This window comes from Pristiophorus japonicus, chromosome 26, assembly GCF_044704955.1.
Source record: "Pristiophorus japonicus isolate sPriJap1 chromosome 26, sPriJap1.hap1, whole genome shotgun sequence".
NCBI classification, from domain to species: domain Eukaryota; kingdom Metazoa; phylum Chordata; class Chondrichthyes; family Pristiophoridae; genus Pristiophorus; species Pristiophorus japonicus.
In genome coordinates, this window is record NC_092002.1 from 8,056,425 (window position 1) to 8,079,892 (window position 23,468).

Below are 23,468 nucleotides of genomic sequence, written 5' to 3' on the forward strand. Positions count from 1 at the left end.
TGTCAAAGGTCGTGCATGGGTGAAGGGTCAGAGGGAGAATGCTGCTCGTTTCGTTTCCATCCCTCCCCCAACCAACGTGAGACCAACCCTGGCCGGGAGGAGAGGGGAAGGCGGGGGGGGGGGCAGCGCAAGTGAGCGCCAATGAGCGCTAGTGAGCGGTCGCTACGGAAACGGCTATCCGGACACCCGGGCCTCTGCTGCCAGCTGAACAAGTGGGGAAGGGGGTGGCAAGCGGGCGGGCAGTGGGGGGGGGGGGGGGCGAATGAAAGAGGCTGCACTTCCGTTGATCTTAAATTACGTTTCAATATATTTGGATAACCGGGGGGGGGGGGGGGCGGAGAAAAAAAATAACACAATCTTCATCATGCTTTCAACAGTTAATCTCATTACTTCTCTGTCCCTTCCCCTCTCAAAAAAACAAAACAAAAAATTAAATAGCTCTAGCACACATGAAGCCAGAATGTTCAGTCACAGGACGGAGCGAGGAGGGCGAGAATTCAAACCAAAAAAAAAAAATTCTCCTCGGGCGTTTTTTATCCGCCCCCCCCCCCCCCCCCCACCCCCCTATCCGTTTTATTCGTTTCACCTCCCCTCCTCCCTCTTGAGTGTGTCACTGGGCTGCACCCAGTTATTGTCATGGAGTCCAATGCGGCAGCCCGGCGTGTCCCGGTCTTTCCGGCGGCAGCACATCCAGTACGAGCGTCCGTAAGGCAGGTCGTGGTGATAAGGTTTGGGATGCCAGCGGCAGAGCGAGACGTCGCCCCGCTCGTGGCGCTTCTTGCACTGCTTGCAGGGGTCGTCGCGGTAGAGGGGGTCCCGGTTCCAGCGGGAGTCGGTGGCCCGGACCCCGTAGGCCTCGATCACCCCCTTGAAGTGGTGGCAGGTGCACTTGAGGGCGGCCAGGGCCCGGGTGGGCAGGTGGGCCAGGATGGCCAGGGTGACGTGGTCGGGCAGCAGCAGCAGGTACTGGCGGGGCTCCAGCAACCGCTGGATCTTGAAGCGGATCTCCAGGAAGTCGTGGGAGACGTGGCGGTAAAGGCAGTAGAGGGAGGGCGGGGCCGGGCCGTCGGCGGGGTCGGCCGGCTCGGGGCCCAGCCGCGGGGCCTTGTCCTCGGGGTCGGGCGGGCCGGGCTGGCCCTCGGCGGGCCGGTCGGCCGGCTGCTCGGAGGGCTCGGGGCTCTGGGCCAGTGGGTGCAGGAAGAAGAGCTGGCCGGGCGGGGGGTCCTCGCAGGAGGGGCACTTGGAGTCGGGGGCCGGGCCGCTGACCGTCACGCAGACCGTGTCCTCCTTGTCGCCCTGGGAGCCGTCGCGGCCGAAGAAGACGCACTGGTCCACGCCGCCGGTCACCACCACCTCCACGTGGAAGCCGTTGAGGCAGTCTCGCGGGCCGCCCTTGTCCGAAGAGGAGGTGGGGGAGGCGGCCGCCCCGTCCGGCGGGCCCTCTCGCCGCGGCTCTTCCACCGGGTGGGGCGTCGCCGGCGCCATCTCCACGTCCGAGCGGGAGAGGGTCAGGCCGCCGTTGCCGTGGTGGTGGTGGTGGTTGTTGTTGCCGCCGCCGCCACCGAGCAGTGGCATGTCGGAAACGGCGGAGGCGGAGGAGGGGCTGACGATGTGGTAGAGGTCGCAGGTGATCTTCTCCACCGCCCCGCCGCAGACGGTGTGGTTGCAGCTCATGAAGATGCAGCCGGGGCCCCCGCCGGCGGCGGACTGGGCCTCGGCCGGCGAGCGGGCGTCCCCGCTGGCCACCCGGAAGGCGATCCGGACCTCGCCGCCGCCGGAGCAGGAGGCGCACTCCCCTCCCCCGCCTCCCGGGCCGGCCCCTCCCCCCTCGCCCTTGGCCAGGCCGTTGCGCCGGCCGCCCGCCCCCTCGCCCTCCCACCGGGCCAACTCGAATTTGGCCACGGCCTCAGCCACCCGGTGGGTGTCGCCGCCGGGGCCGGCACTGCCCCCCCCCTCCTCCTCCTCCTCCTCCTCCTCCTCCACCACCACCTCCCTCGCGGCCTCCCCCGGCTCTCCGAGGACCACCATGGGCGGGGGCGGGGCCGGGGGGTCGGAGGCCCGCTCCTCGGGCCCCGGCAACGATGGCGACCGCACCGGGCCCCGGGGCCCCACCGTCGACCGCTGCTCCACCCGTGCCACCAGCTCGGCCACCGAGACCGGGTCCGTCTCGCAGGGCGGCGCCACGGGTTCGGTGCAGATGCACAGGCGCTCGGCCAGCCGGCACGGCTCTCGCGGCCTGGCGAGGGGCCCCTTGGCCCCCTTGGCGGGGTCGTGTGACTTGCGCCGTCGCTTAGGCTTGGTGCCGTCGGTGCTCCAGTTGCCCTTCACCTTCACCGCGTTACTCCGGCTCCCCCCACCCCCGCACTGGTGGGCCACAAAGAAGGCGATCTTCTCCTTGGTGTTGCCCGGCTTGATGACGTACCACGTGTCCAGCATGACCCGCCCCTCCTCCCCTTGCCCGTCCCCCGGGCCGGTGCCTCCGACGACGGTGGTGCTGGTGGTGGTGCTGGGGGGCGCAGGGGGCGTGTTTTCCGAGCAGGAGGGCTCGTTCTCCTTGGACCGCCCATCACACCCCGCCGCCTTCTTGACGCTGGTGCAGCACTGCTTGTTCTGAGAGTAGGTGCCAAATGGCCGGGGGCACCACAGCCTGATGCGAGAGAAAGTGCTCGGTTCCATTCCGCGCGCCCACCCCGGGCCCAGCTCTCACGGACTCCGCTCGCCCGCTCCGGGTTCATTCAGGTCGAAGGCAGACGCTTCCAGTTTTGACTTCGCCTGCAGAAAGAAAAACGAGACAGTGGGGAGAGAGAGAGTGAGAGGGACGTTAGATCTCGGGAAGTGTCTCATCTAAAGTCATTTACAGCACGGAAGGAGGCCGGTTCAGCCCATCGTGTCCGTGAAACATAGAAAGTCGATGCAGGAGTAGGCCATTCGGCCCTTCGAGCCTGCACCACCATTCAATATGATCATGGCTGATCATGCAACCTCAGTACCCCTTTCCTGCTTTCTCTCCATACCCCTTGTTCCCTTTAGCAGTAAAGGCCACATCTAACTCCCTTTTGAATATATCTAACGAACTGGCCTCAACAACTTTCTGTGGTAGAGAATTCCACAGGTTCATCACTCTCTGGGTGAAGAAGTTTCTCCTCATCTCGGTCCTAAATGGCTTGCCCCTTATCCTTAGACTGTGAACCCTGGTTCTGGACTTCCCCAACATCGGGAACATTCTTCCTGCATCTAACCTGTCCAGTCCCGTCAGATTTTTATATGTTTCTATGAGATCCCCTCTCATTCTTCTAAATTTCAGTGAATATAAGCCGAGTCGATCCAGTCTTTCTTCATATGTCAGAGCTACCCAGCCTAATCCCACTTTCCAGCTCTTGGTCTGTACGCACACACAGGCACCTTCCATCCTTCAGGATGTAGTTCGGGACCTGGAATATTAGGTCCTTCATTGCAACACCCGTGAACTCAGCCCTTTTTGGCATGGAAGCAAGTCATCCTCGCTTCGAGGGACTGCCTATGAAGATAACTTTTTAAGTGTGGTGAGGGTTTCTGCCTCTACCACCCTTTCAGGCAGTGAGTTCCAGACCCCCACCACCCTCTGGGTGAGAACATTTCCCCTCAAATCCCCTCTAAAGTTACCAATTATTTTAAATCTATGCCCCCTGGTTGTTGACCCCTCTACTAAGGGAAATAGGTCCTTCCTATCCACTCTATCGCGGCCCCTCATAATTTTATACACCTCTATTAAATCTTCCCTCAGCCTCTCCTGTTTCAAAGAAAACAAACCCCAGCCTATCCAATCTTTCCTCATAGCTAAAATTCTCCAGTCCAGGCAACATCCTCGTAAATCTCCTCTGTACCCTCTCTAGTGCAATCACATCTTTCCTGTAATGTGGTGACCCGAACTGCACGCAGTAAATGTCTGTGTCAGCTGTGGCTCAGTGGGCAGCACACTTGCCTCCGAGTCAGAAGGTTGTGGGTTCAAGTCCCACCACAGGAGACTTGAGCACAAAAATCCAGGCTGACACTCCCAGTGCAGTGCTGAGGGAGTGCCGCACTGTCGGAGGTGCCGTCTTTCAGATGAGACGTTAAACCGAGGTCCCGCCTGCCCTCTCAGGTAGAATGCAAATGATCCCATGGTGCTATTTCGAAGAAAAGCAGGGGAATTCTCCCAGGTGTCCTCAATCAAGATCACCAAAAAAACAGATTATCTGGTCATTACCACATTGCTGTTTGTGGGAGCTTGCTGTGCACAAGTTAGCTGCTGCATTTCCCACGTTACAACAGTGACTGCACTCCAGAAGTACTTCATTGTAAAGCGCTTTGAGACGTCCGGTGGTCGTGAAAGGCGCTACAGAAATGCAAGTCTTTCTTTTAAACCACCGCTGTACAAAAATGTAGGTTGAGTATATTCAAGACCGAAGTCGATAAATTTTGGGGAATCGAGGGATTATGGGCATCGGGCGGGAAAGTCGAAGATCAGCCATAATCTTATTGAATGATGGAGCAGGCTCGAGGGGCCGAATGGCCGACTCCTGCTCCTCGTTCTTGTGTTCTTACAACACTCCCGTGAGTAGCACGCGCGATATGTTTTCCAGCGGAGCAGTCAGTGAGTGGTCTGCACGGGATCTGCCGATCGCTGTGCGGTCTCACTCCTGCAGAGCTGGCTGGGAACATTGGTACTGACCAGTCTCCACTACCTCGATGATTAACTCAGTGAGTGAGAGTTCCTGGGTGCATGGCGATTCGCTACTGACGTGTGGGGGCGGGTCACGAGGGGGGTTAATCGGACCCGGCGCATTTTTGCTCTGATTATAATGGCCTCCAAGCCTCCCCTGGCAGAATCAAACCCTGGCTGGGGTTCGATTCCACAGGGGCTGTCTCCCCTCTGGTCCCTCACACTAATGCATTCACGCACACATGGCAAAGGAAGGCTTGCATTTCTATAGCACCTTTCACTCCCCTCTGGACATGCCAAAGCTCTTCACAGCCAATGAAGTACTTTTTGGATTGCAGTCACTGTTGCAATGTGGGAAACGCGGCAGCCAATTTGCGCACAGCAAGCTCCCACGAACAGCAATGTGATAATGACCAGATAAGCTTTAGGTGCTGATTTGAGGGATAGATATTGGCTCCAGGACACCGGGGAGAACTCCCCTGCTCTTCTTCGAAATAGTGGCCGCGGGATATTTGAGGTCCACCCGAGAGAGCAGACGGGGCCTCGGTTTAACGTCTCATCCAAAAGACGGCACCTCCGACAGTGCGGCACTCCCTCAGCACTTCACTGGGAGTGTCAGCCTAGTTTTTTGTGCTCGAGTCCCTGGTGTGGGACTTGAACCCACAACCTTCGAACTCAGAGGCGAGAGTGCTGCCCCCTGAGCCACGGCTGACAGCTAGATGGGCTTGCTTTGTACGTGAGTGTAGGGGGGCGTTTTCGACTGAAGGCAGCACTGATCCTGTGGCCCACCCCGAAATCCTCGCGCTACTTTGGGTCTTGCCCTCCCTGTCCGAGAGGCACTGAGGCCAACTGGAGAGCCGCCTAACCCCGCCCTGATTCCCATCAGCTGGGAGCGTGGTTCCAAACTGGTCTGTCGTCCTCAGTGCCTCACTGGGCGGTACATCTGCACCTTCAGCCACAAAATAAACGTGAATTTACGGCTGTAATAAATTCTAAACACACCCCCCCCCCCCCCCGCACAATGGTTATACATTCTTCACAGAATAAATCCGTTGTTTGAACCGCATCTTGCATTTTTATAGCACCAATGTCAGCTCTGGCTCATTGGCTCGCCTCGGAGTCAGAAGGCTGTGGGTTCGAGTCCCACTCCAGGGACTTGAGCACATATATCTAGGCCGACACTCCCAGTGCAGTGCTGAGGGAGCGCCGCACTGTCGGAGGTGCCGTCTTTCGGATGAAACGTTAAACCGAGGCCCCGTCTGCTCTCTCAGGTGGACGCAAAAGATCCCACGGCCACTATTTTGAAGAAGAGCACAGGGAGTTTTCCCCGATGTCCTGGGGCCAATATTTATCCCTCAATCAGCGCCTAAAGCTTATCTGGTCATTATCACATTGCTGTTTGTGGGAGCTTGCTGTGCTCTCTCGCCCACGGCATTATTTCGAAGAACAGCGGAGTTATTCCCGGTGTCCCGGGGCCAATACTTATTCCTCAATCAACATAACATAAAAAAAAAGACGATTTGGTCATTATCACATTGCTCGAGGGGCCAAATGGCCGACTCCTGCTCCTGATTCTTATATTCTTATGTACGCCTCTTGCCGACTGGGTTGAACAACAGGGTTGGAGGTAACCAGGGCAGGTTTGCCTGTTCTTTATCTTGGCTGGTGAACGCTTTGGTTTGGAGTTGGGGACAATAGAGCTCAATCTGGCCCCAATAGAATAATCGGGTCATTGTACACATTGCTGTTTGTGGGACCTCGCTGTGCACAAATTGGCTGCCGTGTTTCCTACACTAAGTAAGACTGCACAACATAAAGTGATGAATTGGTTGTATTAAATATCAAATGTAATCGAAATATGTTATAGAAATAATGGGGTTCCTTTCTAGAGGAACAGAATTGAAAAGCAGAGAAGTTATGCTAAACATTGTACCGAACCTTGTTTAGACCACATTTGGAGTACACAATGTCTGGTCTCCAAAAAGTATATAGACACACAGGAGAAGGTGCAAATAAGGATCCCAAGCACGATACCAGAATTGAGAGGTTATAACTTATCAGGAAAGGATGAACAGGCTGGGTCTTTTTTCTCTGGGAAAGAGAAGGCTGAGGGTGACTTAAGAGAGCTCTTTAAAATTACGAAGGGGTCTGACAGAGTAGACACAGAGAAGATGTTTCCACTTGTGGGAGGAGACCAAAATTAGGGATCATAAATATAAGACAGTCACCAATAAATCTAATGGTGAATTCAGTAGAAACTTCTTTACCCAGAGAGTGGTGAGAATGAGGAACTCGCTGCCAGAGGGAGTGGTTGTGGCAAATAGTTTCGATGCATTTAGCAAAAGCCGAACCAGAATGTATTTTTAAAAATGCGTTCCGGGATGTGGGCGTCGCTGGCAAGGCTGGCATTTATTGCCCGTCCCTAATTGCCCCTCGAGAAGGTAGTAGTGAGCCCCCTTCTTGAACCGCTGCAGTCCGTGTGGTGAAGGTGCTCCCACAGTGCTGTTAGGGAGGGAGTTCCAGGATTGTGACCCAGCGACGATGAAGGAACGGCCGATATATTTCCAAGTCGGGATGGTGTGTGACTGGGAGGGGGACGTGGAGGTGGTGGTGTTCCCATGCGCCTGCTGCCCTTGTCCTTCTAGGGGGTAGAGGTCGTGGGTTTGGGAGGTGCTGCCAAAGAAGCCTTGGCGAGTTGCTGCAGTGCATCTTGTAGATGGTGCACACTGCAGCCACGGTGCGCCGGTGGTGGAGGGAGTGAATGTTGAAGGTGGTGGATGGGGTGCCGATCAAGTGATAAACAGTCTAAGGATAAGGGGTAAGCCATTTAAGACTGAGATGGGGAGAAACTTCTTCACTCAGAGAATTGTGAACCTGCGGAATTCTCTACCACAGAAAGTTGTTGAGGCCAGTTCGTTTGATATATTCAAAAGGGAGTTAGATGTGGCCCTTACAGCGAAAGGGATCAAGGGGTATGGAGAGAAAGCAGGAATGGGGTACTGAAGTTGCATGATCAACCATGATCATATTGAATGGTGGTGCAGGCTCGAAGGGCCGATGGGCCTACTCCTGCACCTATTGTCTATGTTTCTATGTGACAGTGAACGTAAAAGATCCCGCGGCACTATTTTGTTGACGAGCAGGGGAATTAACCCCGGTGTCCTGGGGCCAATGCTTATTTCTCAACCAACATCACCAAAACAGATTATTGGGTCATTATCACATTGCTGTTTGTGGGAGCTTGCTGTGCGCGTATTGACTGCCGCGTTTCCCACATTACAACAGTGACTACGCTCCAAAATGTACTTCATTGGCTGTAAAGCGCTGTGGGACCTTCTGCAATTGTGATAGGCGCTATAGAAATGCAAGTCTTGCTTTTGAAAACCCATCTCTCCAACTAGTCCACTGGCTTCCCCTTCCTATCCTCTTCTGCCAGACTCCATGTCCATCTCCGTCGTGCCTCTGTGAAATGCTCTGGGATGTTCTTTCTGATGAGAGGGGTCTAGCTAATGCTGGTATACCTCAAGGCGTCACACTCTGTCACACATGCAAAATGATCTTCGAAGCGAAAAAAAAAGGAAAAGCCAGTTATTGACCTGGAACCGGAAACTCTCAGCCAATCAGAATCACCGAGGGTTGGAGCCCCGTTTGCAAATACCCCGGATTGGCAACGTAAAGCGAGACCTAGGGGTATGGTGAGAAAGCAGGAATGGGGTACTGAAGTTGCATGTTCAGCCATGAACTCATTGAATGGCGGTGCAGGCTAGAAGGGCCGAATGGCCTACTCCTGCACCTAGTTTCTATGTTTCTATAGTTCGCGGGGCAACCTCACAACTGTGTGCCAGATCCTGCAAGCAAAGCCATCTCGCAGTCTACGAGCTAATCTTATTGAAAAATGCAAGATTCTGAGGGGGCTTGGCGAAGTAAAAATAATAACAACTTGTATTTATATAGCACCTTTAACGTAGTAAAGAACATAAGAAATAGGAACAGGAGTAGACCATACGGCCCCTCGAGCCTGCTCCGCCATTTAATACGATCATGGCTGATCCAATCATGGACTCAGCTCCACTTCCCTGCCCGCCCTCTTATTCCCTTATCGGTTAAGAAATTGTCTATTTCTGTCTTAAATTTACTCAATGTCCCGGCTTCCACAGCTCTCTGAGGCAGCAAATTCCACAGATCCACAACCCTCTGAGAGAAGAAATTCCTCCTCATCTCAGTTTTAAATGGGCGGCCCCTTATTCTAAGATCGTGCCCCCTAGTTCTAGTCTTCCCCATCAGTGGAAACATCCTCTCTGCATCCACCTTGTCAAGCCCCCTCATAATCTGATACGTTTCGATAAGATCACCTCTCATTCTTCTGAATTCCAATGAGTAGAGGCCCAACCTCCTCAACCTTTCCTCATAAGTCAACCCCCTCATCCCCAGAATCAACCGAGTGAACCTTCTCTGAACTGCCTCCAAAGCAAGTATGTCCTTTTGGAAACCAAAACTGCACGCAGTATTCCAGGTGTGGCCTCACCAATACCCTGTATAGCTGTAGCAAGACTTCCCTGCTTTTATGCTCCATCCCCTTTTCAATAAAGGCCAAGATTCCCTGGGCCTTCCTGGCGCTTCACAACAGCGTTACAGACAAAACAGATAACGTTGACACCATGTCACAGAAGAAATTAAGGCAGATGATCAAAAGCTGGGTCAAAGAGGTAGGTTTTAACGAGCGTCTTAAAGGAGGAAAGAGAGGTAGAGAGGTGGAGAGGTTTAGGGAGGGAGTTCCAGAGCTTGGTGCCCAGGCAGCTGAAGTCACGGCCGCTGATGGTTGAGCGATTATAATCAGGGATGCTCAAGTGGCCAGAATTTGAGGAGCGCAGACATCTTGTGGGGTTGTGAGGCTGAAAAAGATTACAGAGATAGGGAGGGGGGGCGAGGCCATGGGAGTGATTTGCAAACAATGATGAGAATTTTGAAATCGAGGCGTTGTTTAACCGGGAGCCAATGTAGGCCAGAAAGGATAGGTGTAGGGTAGACGCAGAGAGGCTGTTTCCCCTCGTGGGGGAATCTAGAACTTGGGGGGGACATGGTTTCAGAATAAGGGGTCGCCCACTTAAGACAGAGATGAGGAGGAATTTCTTCTCTCAGAGGGTCATGAATCTGTGGAATTCTCTGCCCCAGAGAGCTGTGGAGGCTGGGTCATTTTACAAGCTGGGTCATTATACTATTTACAAGAACACTGCCAGGACTGGTGAACTTTGGCGATGAGAAAAGATTGGATAGGCTGGGTTTGTTTTCCTTGCAACAGAGGAGGCTGAGGGGAGACCTGATTGAGGTGTATAAAATTATGAGGGGCCTGGATCGAGTGGATAGGACGGACCTGTTTCCCTTGGCAGAGGGGTCAACAACCAGGGGGCATAAATTTAAGGTAATTGGGGGAGGTTTAGAGGAGACATGAGCGGACATTTCTTCACCCAGAGGGTGGTGGGGGTCCGGAACTCACTGCCTGAAAGGGCGGTAGAGGCAGAAACCCTCACCACATTCAAACAATACCTGGAAGTGCGCTTGAAGTGCTGTAACCTACAGGGCTACGGACCGAGAGCTGGAAAGTGGGATTAGGCTGGGTGGCTTTTGGTCGGCTGGCGCGGACACGATGGGCCGAAATGGCCTCCTTCAGTGCTGTAACTTTCTATGATTCTGAGGCAGTTCCAAAGATCAGTGAGAGATCAAATTGTTTATTTGTGCTTTTTTTGATTTGGGAATTCTGATGTCAATTAAAACTATTTTCTGTTGCTGGGACCTTAGCTATAGATAGATAGATTATAAAGATATATAAGAACATAAGAAATAGGAGCAGGAGTCGGCCATTTGACCCCTCGAGCCTGCTCCGCCATTCAATAAGATCATGGCTGATCTGATGTACCTATTGTACATTACAGACAGAGGTTACACTGCCACCTCTTGAACTAAATAAGAATAACAGGCAGACAAAAAGCAAAGAGAGGCACATTTAAAAAATACTTGGATGTGCACTTAAAGTGTCGTAACTTACAGGGCTATGGACCAAGAGCTGGAAAGTGGGATTAGGCTGGGTAGCTTTTGGTCGGTCGGCGCGGACACGATGGGTCGAAATGGCCTCCTTCTGTGCTGTATATTTTTATGATTGAATATATTTAAGGTGGAGATGGACAGATTTTTGAGCGTTAAGGGAGTCGAGGGTTATGGGGGGGCGGGCGGGGAAGTGGAGCTGAGTCCATGATCAGATCAGCCGTGATCTTATTGAATGGCGGAGCAGGTTCGAGGGGCCGAATGGCCGACTCCTGCTCCTATTTCTTATGTTCTTATACGGAATGGATTCCTTATCGAGGGGCCCACAGTACAACCTGAAGGATCAAAGCTTGCTCGCAAACAGTGGACAACCATCAATCGCCTCACAACTGGTCACGGTCGATGCTGCCGCCTTCTCCATAGGTGGGAGATTAAAGTCTCCCCCATCATGCGACTGTGGAGCTCCTAATCAGACCCTGGAGCACATCATCGAGCACTGCCCTCAGAGGGAATTCACAGACAGCCTCCAAGATATCCACGCTGTTACACCGGGAGCTTTGGTCTGGATATCCGACTTGGATATTTGACGTTTAATTTGCTCCTACTGTACGGAAGAGAAACGAAGCCATGAGTAGCTTGTGGCTCTTGAAAAGAAAAGGCTGAGGGGGCGACCTTAAGAGGGGTCTTTAAGATTATGAAGGGGATTGATAGGGTAGACATAGAGAAAATGTTTCCACTTGTGCAAAGCAAGGGGCCATCAATATAAGATGGTCACTAATAAATCCAATAGGGAATTCAGGAGAAATATCTTCACCCAGGGAGTGGTGAGAATGTGGAACTCGCTGCCGACGTTCCCCGTGAGCTGCGCTTTGTTCCGCGCAGCCGGTTTCTTTTAACAGCACTGACTGCGCGGGACCTGGCACTGCACTGACTGCGCGGGACCTGGCACTGACTGCACAGGACCTGGCACTGCACTGACTGCGCGGGACCTGGAACTGACTGCACGGGACCTGGCACTGCTCTGACTGCGCGGGACCTGGAACTGACTGCGCGGGACCTGGCACTGACTGCACGGGACCTGGCACTGACTGTACAGGACCTGGCACTACACTGACTGCACGGGACCTGGCACTGCACTGACTGCACGGGACCTGACACTGCACTGATTGCGCGGGACCTGGCACTGCTCTGACTGCGTGGGACCTGGCACTGACTGCACGGGACCTGACACTGAACTGCGTGGCCTGCAACTTAGCGGGAACAATGTTCGCTACCACAGGGAGTGGTTGAGGCGAATAGCGTAGATCCATTTAAGGGGAAGCTGGATAAACACATGAGGAAGAAAGGAATAGAAGGATAGGAAGGAAGGATAAGGAAAGATGAGGAAGGAAGGAAGACAGACAGACAGAAAGACTTGCATTTATATTGCACTTTTCATGATCACCGGACGTCTCAAAGCGTTTTACAGCTAATGGAGTATATTTTGGAGTGTAGTCACTGTTGCACTGTGGGAAACGCGGCAGCCAATTTGCGCACAGCAAGCTCCCACACACAGCAATGTGATAATGACCAGATAATCTGTTTTTAGTGATACTGATTGAGGGATAAATATTGGCCCCAGGATACCGGGGAGAACTCCCCTGCTCTTCTTCGAAATAGTGCCTTACATCCACCTGAGAGAGCAAATGGGGCCTCAGTTTAAGGTCTCATCCGAAAGACGGCACCCCCGACAGTGCGGCACTCCCTCAGCACTGCACTGGGAGTGTCAGCCTGGATTTTTGTGCTCAAGTCCCTGGAGTGGCACTTGAACCCACGGGGGCCTTCTGACCCAGAGGCGAGGGTGCTGCCCACTGAGCCACGGCTGACAACTGTCAGCATTATCTTGCTGATAGAGTGAGATGACAAAGTGGGGGGGGGGGGAGGGGCTCGTGTGGATCAACATGGCCAAATGGCCTGTTCCTGCCCTGTACATTCGACGTAATTCTATACAGAGATCAACTAGTGATTGGGTGCAGTGATACAGTTGGAATCGTAAGACGCTTCGACGAAAGGGCTTCGCAGCCAATAGCGGGCTCTGTCTCTCTATCGGCTGAGTTTCTGAATTGTAAACGAGCTGATATACATGGCACCAGCAGGGAGCATGGCCTGTGACCCAGCCAGTGGGGTTCATTGGTTCTGTCGCAGGGACGTACCCTGCTTCTTCAGGTTCGGAGTCAACATATTGGGTGCCAGCCGTGGCTCAGTGGGCAGCACTCTCTCGCCTCAGTCTGAAGGTTGTGGGTTCAAGACCCCAGTCAGTCAGTCATGGGCAGTCCCTCGGAATCGAGGAAGACTTGCTTTTACTCTTAAAATGAGTCCTTAGGAGGCTGAACAGTCCAATACGGGAGCCGCAGTCCCTGTCACAGGTGGGACCGATAGTCGTTGAGGGAAAGGGAGGGTGGGACTGGTTTGCCGCACGCTCCTTCCGCTGCCTGCGCTTGGTTTCTGCACGCTCTCGACGACGAGAGTCGAGGTGCTCAGCGCCCTCCCGGATGCACTTCCTCCACTTAGGGCGGACTGGTCTTTGGCCAGAGGCTCCCAGGTGTCGGTGGGCATGTTGCACTTTATCAGGGAGGCTTTGAGGGCGTTTCTGTAACGTTTCCTCTGCCCCACCTTTGGCTCGTTTGCCGTGAAGGAGTTCTGAGTAGAGCGCTTGCTTTGGGAGTCTCGTGTCTGGCACGCGGACAGTGTGGCCCTGCCCAGCGGAGCTGATCAAGTATTTGGGTTTGGTCAAGTCCCCACTCCACTGATCTGAGCACATAATCCAGGCTGACACTCCCAGTGCAGTGCTGAGGGAGCGCCGCACTGTCGGAGGGGCCGTCTTTCAGATGAGACGTTAAACCGAGGCCCCGTCTGCTCCCTCAGGTGGACCTAAAAGATCCCGCGGCCACTATTCGAAGAAGAGCAGGGGAGCTATCCCCGGTCTCCTGCCTAATATTTATCTCTCAGCCAACATCACTAAAACAGATTATCTGGTCATTTATCACATTGTTGTTTGTGGGAGTTTGCTGCGTGCAAATTGTCCGGATTTGCTACATCACAACACTGCCTGCACTTCAAATGTACTTTACTGACTGCAATGGAGCCTCTTAAAGAAGGAGAGAGAGACGGGGAGGTTTCGGGAGGGAGTTCCAGAGCTTGGGGCCCAGAGAACTGAAGGCACGGCCACCGATGGTGGAGCGCTAAAAATGGGAGATGCGTAAGAGGGCAGAATAGAAGGAGCGCAGAGATCTCGGAGGGTTGTAGGAGGTTACAGAAAGGGAGGGACGAGGCCGTGGAGGGATTTGAAAACAAGGATGAGAACTTTCAAAAGGAGGCGTTGCCGGACCGGGAATATACGTCGGTAAGCACAGGAGGTGATGGGTGAACCGGACTTGGTGCGAGTTAGGATGCAGGCAGCCGACTTTTTGGACCAGCTCAAGTTGAAGGGCGCAGCTGGGCTTGGCTGTGTTACCCACATGTTCGAATAGTCTGTCAAGACTCGGAGCTGGATGTTCCGAGACACAGCCGGCGGTGAGGGTCTCCCGCGCCTCGCCGCGATCCTCGGGTCGTGTTTCGCGGCGGCGCTGAGCGACAGCGCCGGGAAGAGCTGTCCCGGTTGTGCAACGTCTCCGGTGGCGACACCGGCAGGACTTCTGACTTGAACCCGACCCGTCCGCCTGGAATCGCGCCCCGCAATGACCGGCTGGCAAACCGGAGCGCTCCAGCCTCGCCGGCGACGGTGAGGACGGTAAAGTGCGGTAACGGTAAGCGCAAGCATTTGTTCATTTAGCGGTTTGTGTTCTGGTGGCGTGGGCAATGTTTTGGGAATGTTTTTGTGGCTTTTAAGGTCCCGTCCCCCGTGGCCTCTCTCGGAGCGCTCCCAGCCCTGAATTTTAGTTTGCGAGATTCCCATTTTTTGCACCTCAAAAAGTTGTCCAACGCCTCCCTTCGCGCTGTGCCCCCTGACGCAGGGCCCAGGTGGCGAAATTTCCTTCCTATAGCGCAACCTCTTCCCGGCCGGTAACATTACCCTCCACTCCCCCCCCCCACACCCCGGCTCCGTTTTCGCCCCAAAAACACAAAAGCCTAAAGCCCAGCCCTCAATGTTTACACATAGTAAGTGGGAGTTCCTGGGTGCATGGTGTGTGTGTGGGGGGGGGGGGTTACGAGGGGTTAATGAGACCCGGCACATTTTTGCTCTGTGTGGTAACGGTCTCTGAACCTCTCCTGACAGCATTAACCCCTGGCTGGGGGACAATTCCACAAGTACCGGCTGAGCACACACACATACACATAAAGAAAGATGTACATTTATATAGCGCCTTTCACAACCTCAGGATGTCTAAAAGTGCTTTTCAGCCAATGAAGTGTCGTCACTGTTGTAATATGGGAAACGCGGCAGCCAATTTGCGCACAGCAAGCTCCCACAAACAGCAATGTGATAATGACCAGATAATCTGTTTTAGTGATGGTGATTGAGGGATAAATATTGGCCCCAAGACAGCGGGGTGAACTCCCCTGCTCTTCTTCGAAATAGTGCCGTGGGATATTTTACTTCCACCTGAGAGAGCAGACGGGGCCTCGGTTTAACGTCTCATCTGAAAGACGGCACCTCCGACAGTGCAGCACTCCCTCAGCACTGCACTGGGAGTGTCAGCCTAGATTTTTGTGCTCAAGTCTCTGGAGTGGGACTCGAACCCACAAACTTCTGACTCAGAGGCGAGGGTGCTGCCCACTGAGCCCCGCTGACATTGGAGCTGCACGGACTATACCCCAGCAAGGAGCCCCACACTTTAGAAGGAAAGAAAACTGAGTGTAAACATAAGAACATAAGAATTAGGAACAGGAGTAGGCCATCTAGCCCCTCGAGCCTGCTCCGCCATTCAATAAGATCATGGCTGATCTGGTCGTAGACTCAGCTCCACTTACCCGCCCTTTCCCCGTAACACTTAATTCCCTTATTGCTTAAAAATTTATCTTTCTTTGACTTGAAAACATTCAATGAGCCAGCCTCAACTGCTTCCTTGGGCAGAGAATTCCACAGATTCACAACCCTCTGGGAGAAGAAATTCCTTCTCAACTCGGTTTTAAATTGGCTCCTCCGTATTTTGAGGCTGTGCCCCCTAGTTCTAGTCTCCCCGATCAGTGGAAACAACCTCTCTGCCTCTATCTTGTCTATCCCTTTCATGATTTTAAATGTTTCTATAAGATCACCCCTCATCCTTCTGAACTCCAAGGAGTAAAGACCCAGTCTACTCAATCTATCATCATAAGGTAACCCCCTCATTTCTGGAATCAGCCTAGTGAATCGTCTCTGTACCCCTTCCAAAGCTAGTATATCCTTCCTTAAGTAAGGTGACCAAAACTGCACGCAGTACTCCAGGTGCGGCCTTACCAATACCCTGTACAGTTGCAGCAACACCTCAATGCTTTTGTACTCCATCCCTCTCGCAATGAAGGCCAACATTCCATTCACCTTCCTGATTACCTGCTGCACCTGCAAACTAACTTTTTGGGATTCATGCACAAGGACCCCCAGGTCCCTCTGCACCGCAGCATGTTTTCATTTCTCCCCATTCAAATAATATTCCCTTTTACTGTTTTTTTTCCCAAGGTGGACGACCTCACACTTTCCGACACTGTATTCCATCTGCCAAACCTTAGCCTGTTCGCTTAACCTATCCAAATCTCCTTGCAGCCTCTCTGAGTCCTCTACACAACCCACTTTCCCACTAATCTTAGTGTCATCTGCAAATTTTGTTCCACTACACTCTGTCCCCTCTTCTAGGTCATCTATGTATATTGTAAACAGCTGTGGTCCCAGCACTGATCCCTGTGGCACACCACTAACCACTGATTTCCAACCGGAAAAGGACCCATTTATCCCGACTCTCTGCTTTCTGTTCGCCAGCCAATTCTCCATCCATGCTAATACATTTCCTCTGACTCAGCGTACCTTTATCTTCTGCAGTAACCTTTTGTGTGGCACCTTATCGAATGCCTTTTGGAAATCTAAATACACCACATCCATCGGTACACCTCTATCCACCATGCTCGGTATATCCTCAAAGAATTCCAGTAAATTAGTTAAACATGATTTCCCCTTCATGAATCCATGTTGCGTCTGCTTGATTGCACTATTCCTATCTAGATGTCCCGCTATTTCTTCCTTAATGATAGTTTCAAGCATTTTCCCCACTACAGATGTTAAACTAACCGGCATATAGTTACCTGCCTTTTGCCTGCCCCCTTTTTTAAACAGAGGCGTTACATTAGCTGCTTTCCAATCCGCTGGTACCTCCCCAGAGTCCAGAGAATTTTGGTAGATTATAACAAATGCATCTACTATAACTTCCGCCATCTCTTTTAATACCCTGGGATGCATTTCATCAGGACCAGGGGACTTGTCTACCTTCAGTCCCATTAGCCTGTCCAGCACTACCCCCCTAGTGATAGTGATTGTCTCAAGGTCCTCCCTTCCCACATTCCTGTGGCCTGCAAATTTTGGCATGGTTTTTGTGTCTTCCACTGTGAAGACGGAAGCAAAATAATTGTTTAAGGTCTCAGTCATTTCCACATTTCCCATTATTAAATCCCTCTTTTCATCTTCTAAGGGACCAACATTTACTTTTGTCACTCTTTTCCGTTTTATATATCTGTAAAAGCTTTTACTATCTGTTTTTATGTTTTGCGCAAGTTTACCTTTGTAATCTATCTTCCCTTTCTTTATTGCTTTTTTAGTCATTCTTTGCTGTTGCTTAAAATTTTCCCAATCCTCTAGTTTCCCACTAACCTTGGCCACCTTATACACATTGGTCTTTGATTTGATACTTTCCTTTATTTCCTTGGTTATCCACGGCTGGTTATCCCTTCTCTTGCCGCCCTTCTTTTTCACTGGAATATATTTTTATTGCGCACTATGAAAGAGCTCCTTAAAAGTCCTCCACTGTTCCTCAATTGTGCCACCGTTTAGTCCTTGTTTCCAGTCTACTTTAGCCAACTCTGCCCTCATCCCATGTAGTCCCCTTTGTTTAAGCATAGTACGCTCGTTTCTGACACAACTTCCTCATCCTCAATCTGTATTACAAATTCAACCATATTGTGATCACTCATTCCGAGAGGATCTTTTACGAGGAGATCGTTTATTTTTCCTGTCTCATTACACAGGACCAGATCCAAGATGGCTTGCTCCCTTGTAGGCTCTGTTACATACTGTTCTAAGAAACAATCCCGTATGCATTCTATGAATTCCTCCTCCAGGCTACCCCCTGCGATTTGATTTGACCAATCGATATGTAGGTTAAAATCCCCCATGACTACTGCCATTCCTTTTTCACATGCCTCCATTATTCCCTTGATTATTGCCCACCCCACCGTGAAGTTATTATTTGGAGGACTAGGATCATTTAGATGTCAAGGAAAGGTCTGGTTTAGAACATAACATAAGAATTAGGAGCAGCAGTAGGCCATTCGGCCCCTCGAACCTGCTCCGCCATTTAGTACGATCATGGTTCATCACCGACCTCAACTCCACTTTCCCGCCCGATCTCCATATCCCTTGATTCCCCAAGACTCCAAAAATCTATCGATCTCAGCCTTGAATATATTCAGAGACTCAACATCCACAGCCCTCTGGGGCAGAGAATTCCAAAGATTCACCACCCTCTGAGTGAAGAAATTCCTCATCATCTCTGTCTTAAATGGCCGACCCCTTATCCTGAGACTGTGCCCCCTGGTTCTAGACTCCCCAGCCCGGGGAAAAAACCTCTCAGCATCAGTTAATTCAGAAACTAGGGTCCTGAACTTAAGGAAAGGTAACTTCGATGGTATGAGACGTGAATTGGCTAGAATAGACTGGTAAATGATACTTAAAGGGTTGAAGGTGGATAGGCAATGGCAAACATTTAAAGATCACATGGATTAGCTTCAACAATTGTACATCCCTGTCTGGAGTAAAAATAAAACGGGGAAGGTGGCTCAACCGTGGCTAACAAGGGAAATTAGGGAAAGTGTTAAATCTAAGGAAGAGGCATATAAATTGGCCAGAAAAAGTAGCAAACCTGAGGACTGGGAGAAATTCAGAATTCAGCAGAGGAGGACAAAGGGTTTAATTAGGAGAGGGGAAATAGAGTATGAGAGGAAGCTTGCCGAGAACATAAAAACTATGCAAAATCTTCTACAGCTATGTGAAGAGAAACAGATTAGTGAAGACAAATGTGGGTCCCTTGCAGTCAGATTCAGGTGAATTTATAATGGGGAACAAAGAAATGGCAGACCAGTTGAACAAATACTTTGGTTCTCTCTTCACGAAGGAAGACACAAATAACCTTCTGGAAATACGAGGGGACCAAGGGTCTCGTGAGAAGGAGGAACTGAAGGAAATCCTTATTCGTCGGGAAATTTTGTGAGGGAAATTGATGGGATTGAAGGCCGATAAATCCCCAGGGCCTGATAGGCTGCATCCCAGAGTACTTAAGGAAGTGGCCCTAGAAATAGTGGGTGCATTGGTGATCATTTTCCAACAGTCTATCAACTCTGGATCAGTTCCTATGGACTGGAGGGTAGCTAATGTAACACCACATTTTAAAAAAGGAGGGAGAGAAAATGGGTAATTTAGACCGGTTAGCCTGACATCAGTGGTGGGGAAAATGTTGGAATCAATTATTAAAGATGAAATAGCAGCGCGTTTGGAAAGCAGTGACAGAATCGTTCCACGTCAGCATGGATTTATGAAAGGGAAATCATGCTCGACAAATCTTCTGGAATTTTTTGAGGATATAACTAATAGAATGGACAAGGGAGAACCAGTGGATGTGGTATATTTGGACTTTCAAAAGGCTTTTGACAAGGTCCCACGCAAGAGATCGGTGTGCAAAATTAAAGCAGATGGTATTGGGGGTAATGTATTGACGTGGATAGAGAACTGGTTGGCAGACAGGAAGCAGAGAGTCAGGATAAACGGGTCCTTTTCGGAATGGGAGGCAGTGACTAGTAGAGTGCCGCAGGGTTCAGTGCTGGGACCCCAGCTCTTTACAATATACATCAATGATTTAGATGAAGGAATTGAGTCTAATATCTCCAAGTTTGCAGATGACACTAAAGTGGGTGGCGGTGTGAGCTGTGAGGAGGACGCTAGGAGGTTGCAGGGTGACTTGGACAGGTTAGGTGAGTGGTCAAATGCATGGCAGATGCAGTATAATGTGGATAAGTGTGAGGTTATCCACATTGGTGGCCTAAACACGAAGGCAGAATATTATCTGAATGGCGGCAGATTAGGAAAAGGGGAGGTGCAACGAGACCTGGATGTCATGGTGCATCAGTCATTCAAAGTTGGCATGCAGGTACAGCAGGCGGTGAAGAAGGCAAATGGTATGTTGGCCTTCATAGCTAGAGGATTTGAGTATAGGAGCAGGGAGGTCTTACTGCAGTTGTACAGGGCCTTAGTGAGGCCTCACCTGGAATATTGTGTTCAGTTTTGGTCTCCTAATCTGAGGAAGGGCTTTCTTACTGTTGAGGGAGTGCAGCGAAGGTTCACCAGACTGATTCCAGGGATGGCTGGACTGACATATGAGGAGAGACTGGATCAACTGGGCCTGTATTCACTGGAGTTTAGAAGGATGAGAGGGCATCTCATAGAAACATATAAAATTCTGTAGGGACTGGACAGGTTAGATGCAGGAAGAATGTTCCCGATGTTGGGGAAGTCCAGAACCAGGGGACACAGTCCAAGGATAAGGGGTAAGCCATTTAGGACCGAGATGAGGAGAAACTTCTTCACTCAGAGTTGTTAACCTGTGGAATTCCCGACTGCAGAGAGTTGTTAATGCCAGTTCATTGGATATATTCAAGAGGGAGTTAGATATGGCCCTTACGGCTAAGGGGAATCAAGGGGTATGGAGAGAAAGCAGGAAAGGGGTACTGAGGTGAATGATCAGCCATGATCTTATTGAATGGTGGTGCAGGTTCGAAGGGCCGAATGGCCTACTCCGACACCTATTTTCTATGTTTCTATGTTTACCCTATCAAGCCCCCTCAGAATCTTGTATGTTTCAATGCAATCACCTCTCATTCTTCTAAACTCCAGAGAGTATCGGCCCATTCTGCACAATCGCTCATCATAAGACAGCCCTCTCATCCCAGGGATCAGTCTGGTGAACCTCCGTCGCACTGCCTCCAAGACAAGTATATCCTTCCTTTGATAAGGAGACCAAAACTGTACGCAGAAATGGCATCCTTGTCGGCTCCGCAGCTTTTAATCTGGTAAGTAGCTGAGTCACACTGACCGGGGAGCTCCCAGTTTCAATGCCTGGTCTGACCCCGAGCTCGCTGACCTCAGTTGGGGTGGGTGGGGTCAAGCGCACCACAAGTGGCCTTTGGTGTCCCCTGGGGTAGGGAGGGGAGCGCTGGTCGGGTTTCGTGCTCCGGGCTGCTATCGGGGAATCCGGTTTGTGTGCGCGGAACGGGAGAAGCTTGGCTTGAGCTCCTCGCTTCCCTGATCTGGCTGGACGGCCTGTGTGCTGTCAGTCGCTGACTGGTCACTTAACCAGTCAGCCCTAGACAACGTGGACCATTTCCCATACCTCGGGAGCCTCATATCAGCAAGGGCAGACATTGACAACGAGATTCAACACCGCCTCCAGTGCGCCAGTGCAGCCTTCGGCCACTTGAGGAAAAGTGTGTTCGAAGACCAGGCCCTCAAATCTGCAACCAAGCTCATGGTTTACAGGGCTGTAGTAATACCCGCCCTCCTGTATGGCTCAGAGATGTGGACCATATACAGTAGACACCTCAAATCGCTGGAGAAATACCTCCAACGATGCCTCCGCAAGATCCTTCAAATCCCCTGGGAGGACAGGCGCACCAACGTTAGCGGACCACATTGTTCGCATGCCTGACACAAGACTCCCAAAGCAAGCGCTCTACTCAGAACTCCTTCACGGCAAATGAGCCAAAGGTGGGCAGAGGAAACATTACAGGGACACCCTCAAAGCCTCCCTGATAAAGTGCACCATCCCCACTTACACTTGGGGGTCCCTGGACAAAGACCGCCCTCAGTGGAGGAAGTGCATCCGGGAGGGCGCTGAGCACCTCGAGTCTTGTCGCCGAGAGCGTGCAGAAAGCAAGCGCAGGCAGCAGAAGGAGCGTGCGGCAAGCCAGTCCCACCACTGTCTGTCCCACCTGTGACAGAGACTGTGGCTCCCATATTGGACTGTTCAGCCACCTAAGGATCCATTTTTAGAGTGGAAGCCAGTCTTCCTCGATTCCGAGGTACTGCCCATGATGATGGTCACTTGGGCAAGGAGCTGGACCAGCTCCCCGCAAGAGGTCCCGGCCTTCAGGAGAGATGGAGGGGGCGTGGGAGGGGGCCCCTCGAGTCTGCTCCGCCATTCAATGAGATTACGGCTGATCATCGACCTCAACTCCACTTTTTCCGCCCGATCTCCATATTCCTTGATTGCCCTAGTGCGCAAATGTCCAGCGATCTCTGGGCACTGGGATTCAGCTCCCTGGTGATGGGGTGCAGCTCGCTGGTGATGGGGTACAACTCTCTGGGCACTGAGATACAATTCCCTGGGCTATATACTGATTGACTTAGCATCCAGTCCTCTGGAGTAGAGAATTGCAAAGATTCACCACCCTAGGAACCAATGTCCTAGGGGGAGTGTTTGCTAGTGCTGTTGGTGAGGAGTTAAACTAAAATGGCAGGGGGATGGGAACCAATACAGGGAGACAGAGGGAAACAAAAAGGAGACAAAAACAAAAGACAGAAAAGAGATGAGTAAAAGTGGAGGGCAGAGAAACTAAAGGCAAGAGACAAAAAGGGCCACTGAATATAAAAGGGCTGCAGGAGGGGTAAAAACTAAAAATCATGGTTTAAAAACTAGGATGAAAAAACACTCTACCTAAATGCACGCAGCATTAGAAATAAAGTAAATGAGTTGACGGCACAAATCATTACAAATGGGTATGATTTGGTGGCCATTACAGAAACATGGTTGCAAGGTGGCCAAGACTGGGAATTAAACATACAGGGGTATCTGACGATTTAGAAAGATAGGCAAGAAGGGAAAGGAGGTGGGGTAGCTCTGTTAATAAAGGATGATATCAGGGCAGTTGTGAGGGATTATATTGGCTCCAATGAACAAAATGTTGAATCATTGTGGGTGGAGATTAGAGATAGTAAGGAGAAAAAGTCACTGGTCGGCGTAGTTTATAGGCCCCCAAATAATAACTTCATGGTGGGGCGGGCAATAATCAAGGGAATAATGGAGGCAAGTGAAAAAGGAACGGCAGTAGTTATGGAGGATTTTAACCTACATATCGATTGGTCAAATCAAATCGCAGGGGGTAGCCTGGAGGAGGAATTCATAGAATGCATACAGGATTGTTTCTTAGAACAGTATATAACAGAGCCAAGGGAGCAAGCCATTTTGGATCTGGTCCTGTGTAACGAGACAGGAAAAATAAACAATCTCCTCGTAAAAGATCCTCTCGGAATGAGTGATCACAATATGGTTGAATTTGTAATACAGATTGAGGATGAGGAAGTTGTGTCAGAAACGAGCGTACTATGCTTAAACAAAGGGGACTACAGTGGGATGAGGGCAGAGTTGGCTAAAGTAGACTGGAAACAAGGACTAAACGGTGGCACAATTGAGGAACAGTGGAGGACTTTTAAGGAGCTCTTTCATAATGTGCAACAAAAATATATTCCAGTGAAAAAGAA

At 51.3% G+C, this 23,468-nt stretch overlaps 2 protein-coding genes across 3 annotated transcripts in view; one reads left to right on the top strand and one right to left on the bottom strand.

The window, feature by feature from the left end:
• Positions 1-540: 540 nt before the first annotated feature.
• The window catches only part of fbxo46 (F-box protein 46), a 35,272-nt gene continuing 12,344 nt past the window's right edge, over positions 541-23,468 (bottom strand). Inside the window, exons 2-3 of the mRNA XM_070867752.1 lie at positions 2,033-2,772; positions 541-1,942 (exon numbers count right to left, since the gene is read on the bottom strand). Of these exons, the coding sequence (XP_070723853.1) occupies positions 583-1,942; positions 2,033-2,676 (2,004 nt within the window). The 5' untranslated portion in view covers positions 2,677-2,772 and the 3' untranslated portion in view covers positions 541-582. The remainder of the gene's footprint in view (positions 1,943-2,032; positions 2,773-23,468) is intronic.
• The window catches only part of LOC139239156 (hypermethylated in cancer 1 protein-like), a 61,915-nt gene continuing 52,918 nt past the window's right edge, over positions 14,472-23,468 (top strand). Inside the window, exon 1 of one of the 2 annotated variants that reach the window (XM_070867749.1) lies at positions 14,472-14,505. The gene's annotated coding sequence lies outside the window, so the exon portion shown is untranslated. Of the gene's footprint in view, positions 14,506-20,861; positions 21,002-23,468 lie in introns of those variants that run through there. The other variant, XM_070867748.1, reaches the window with a different exon arrangement.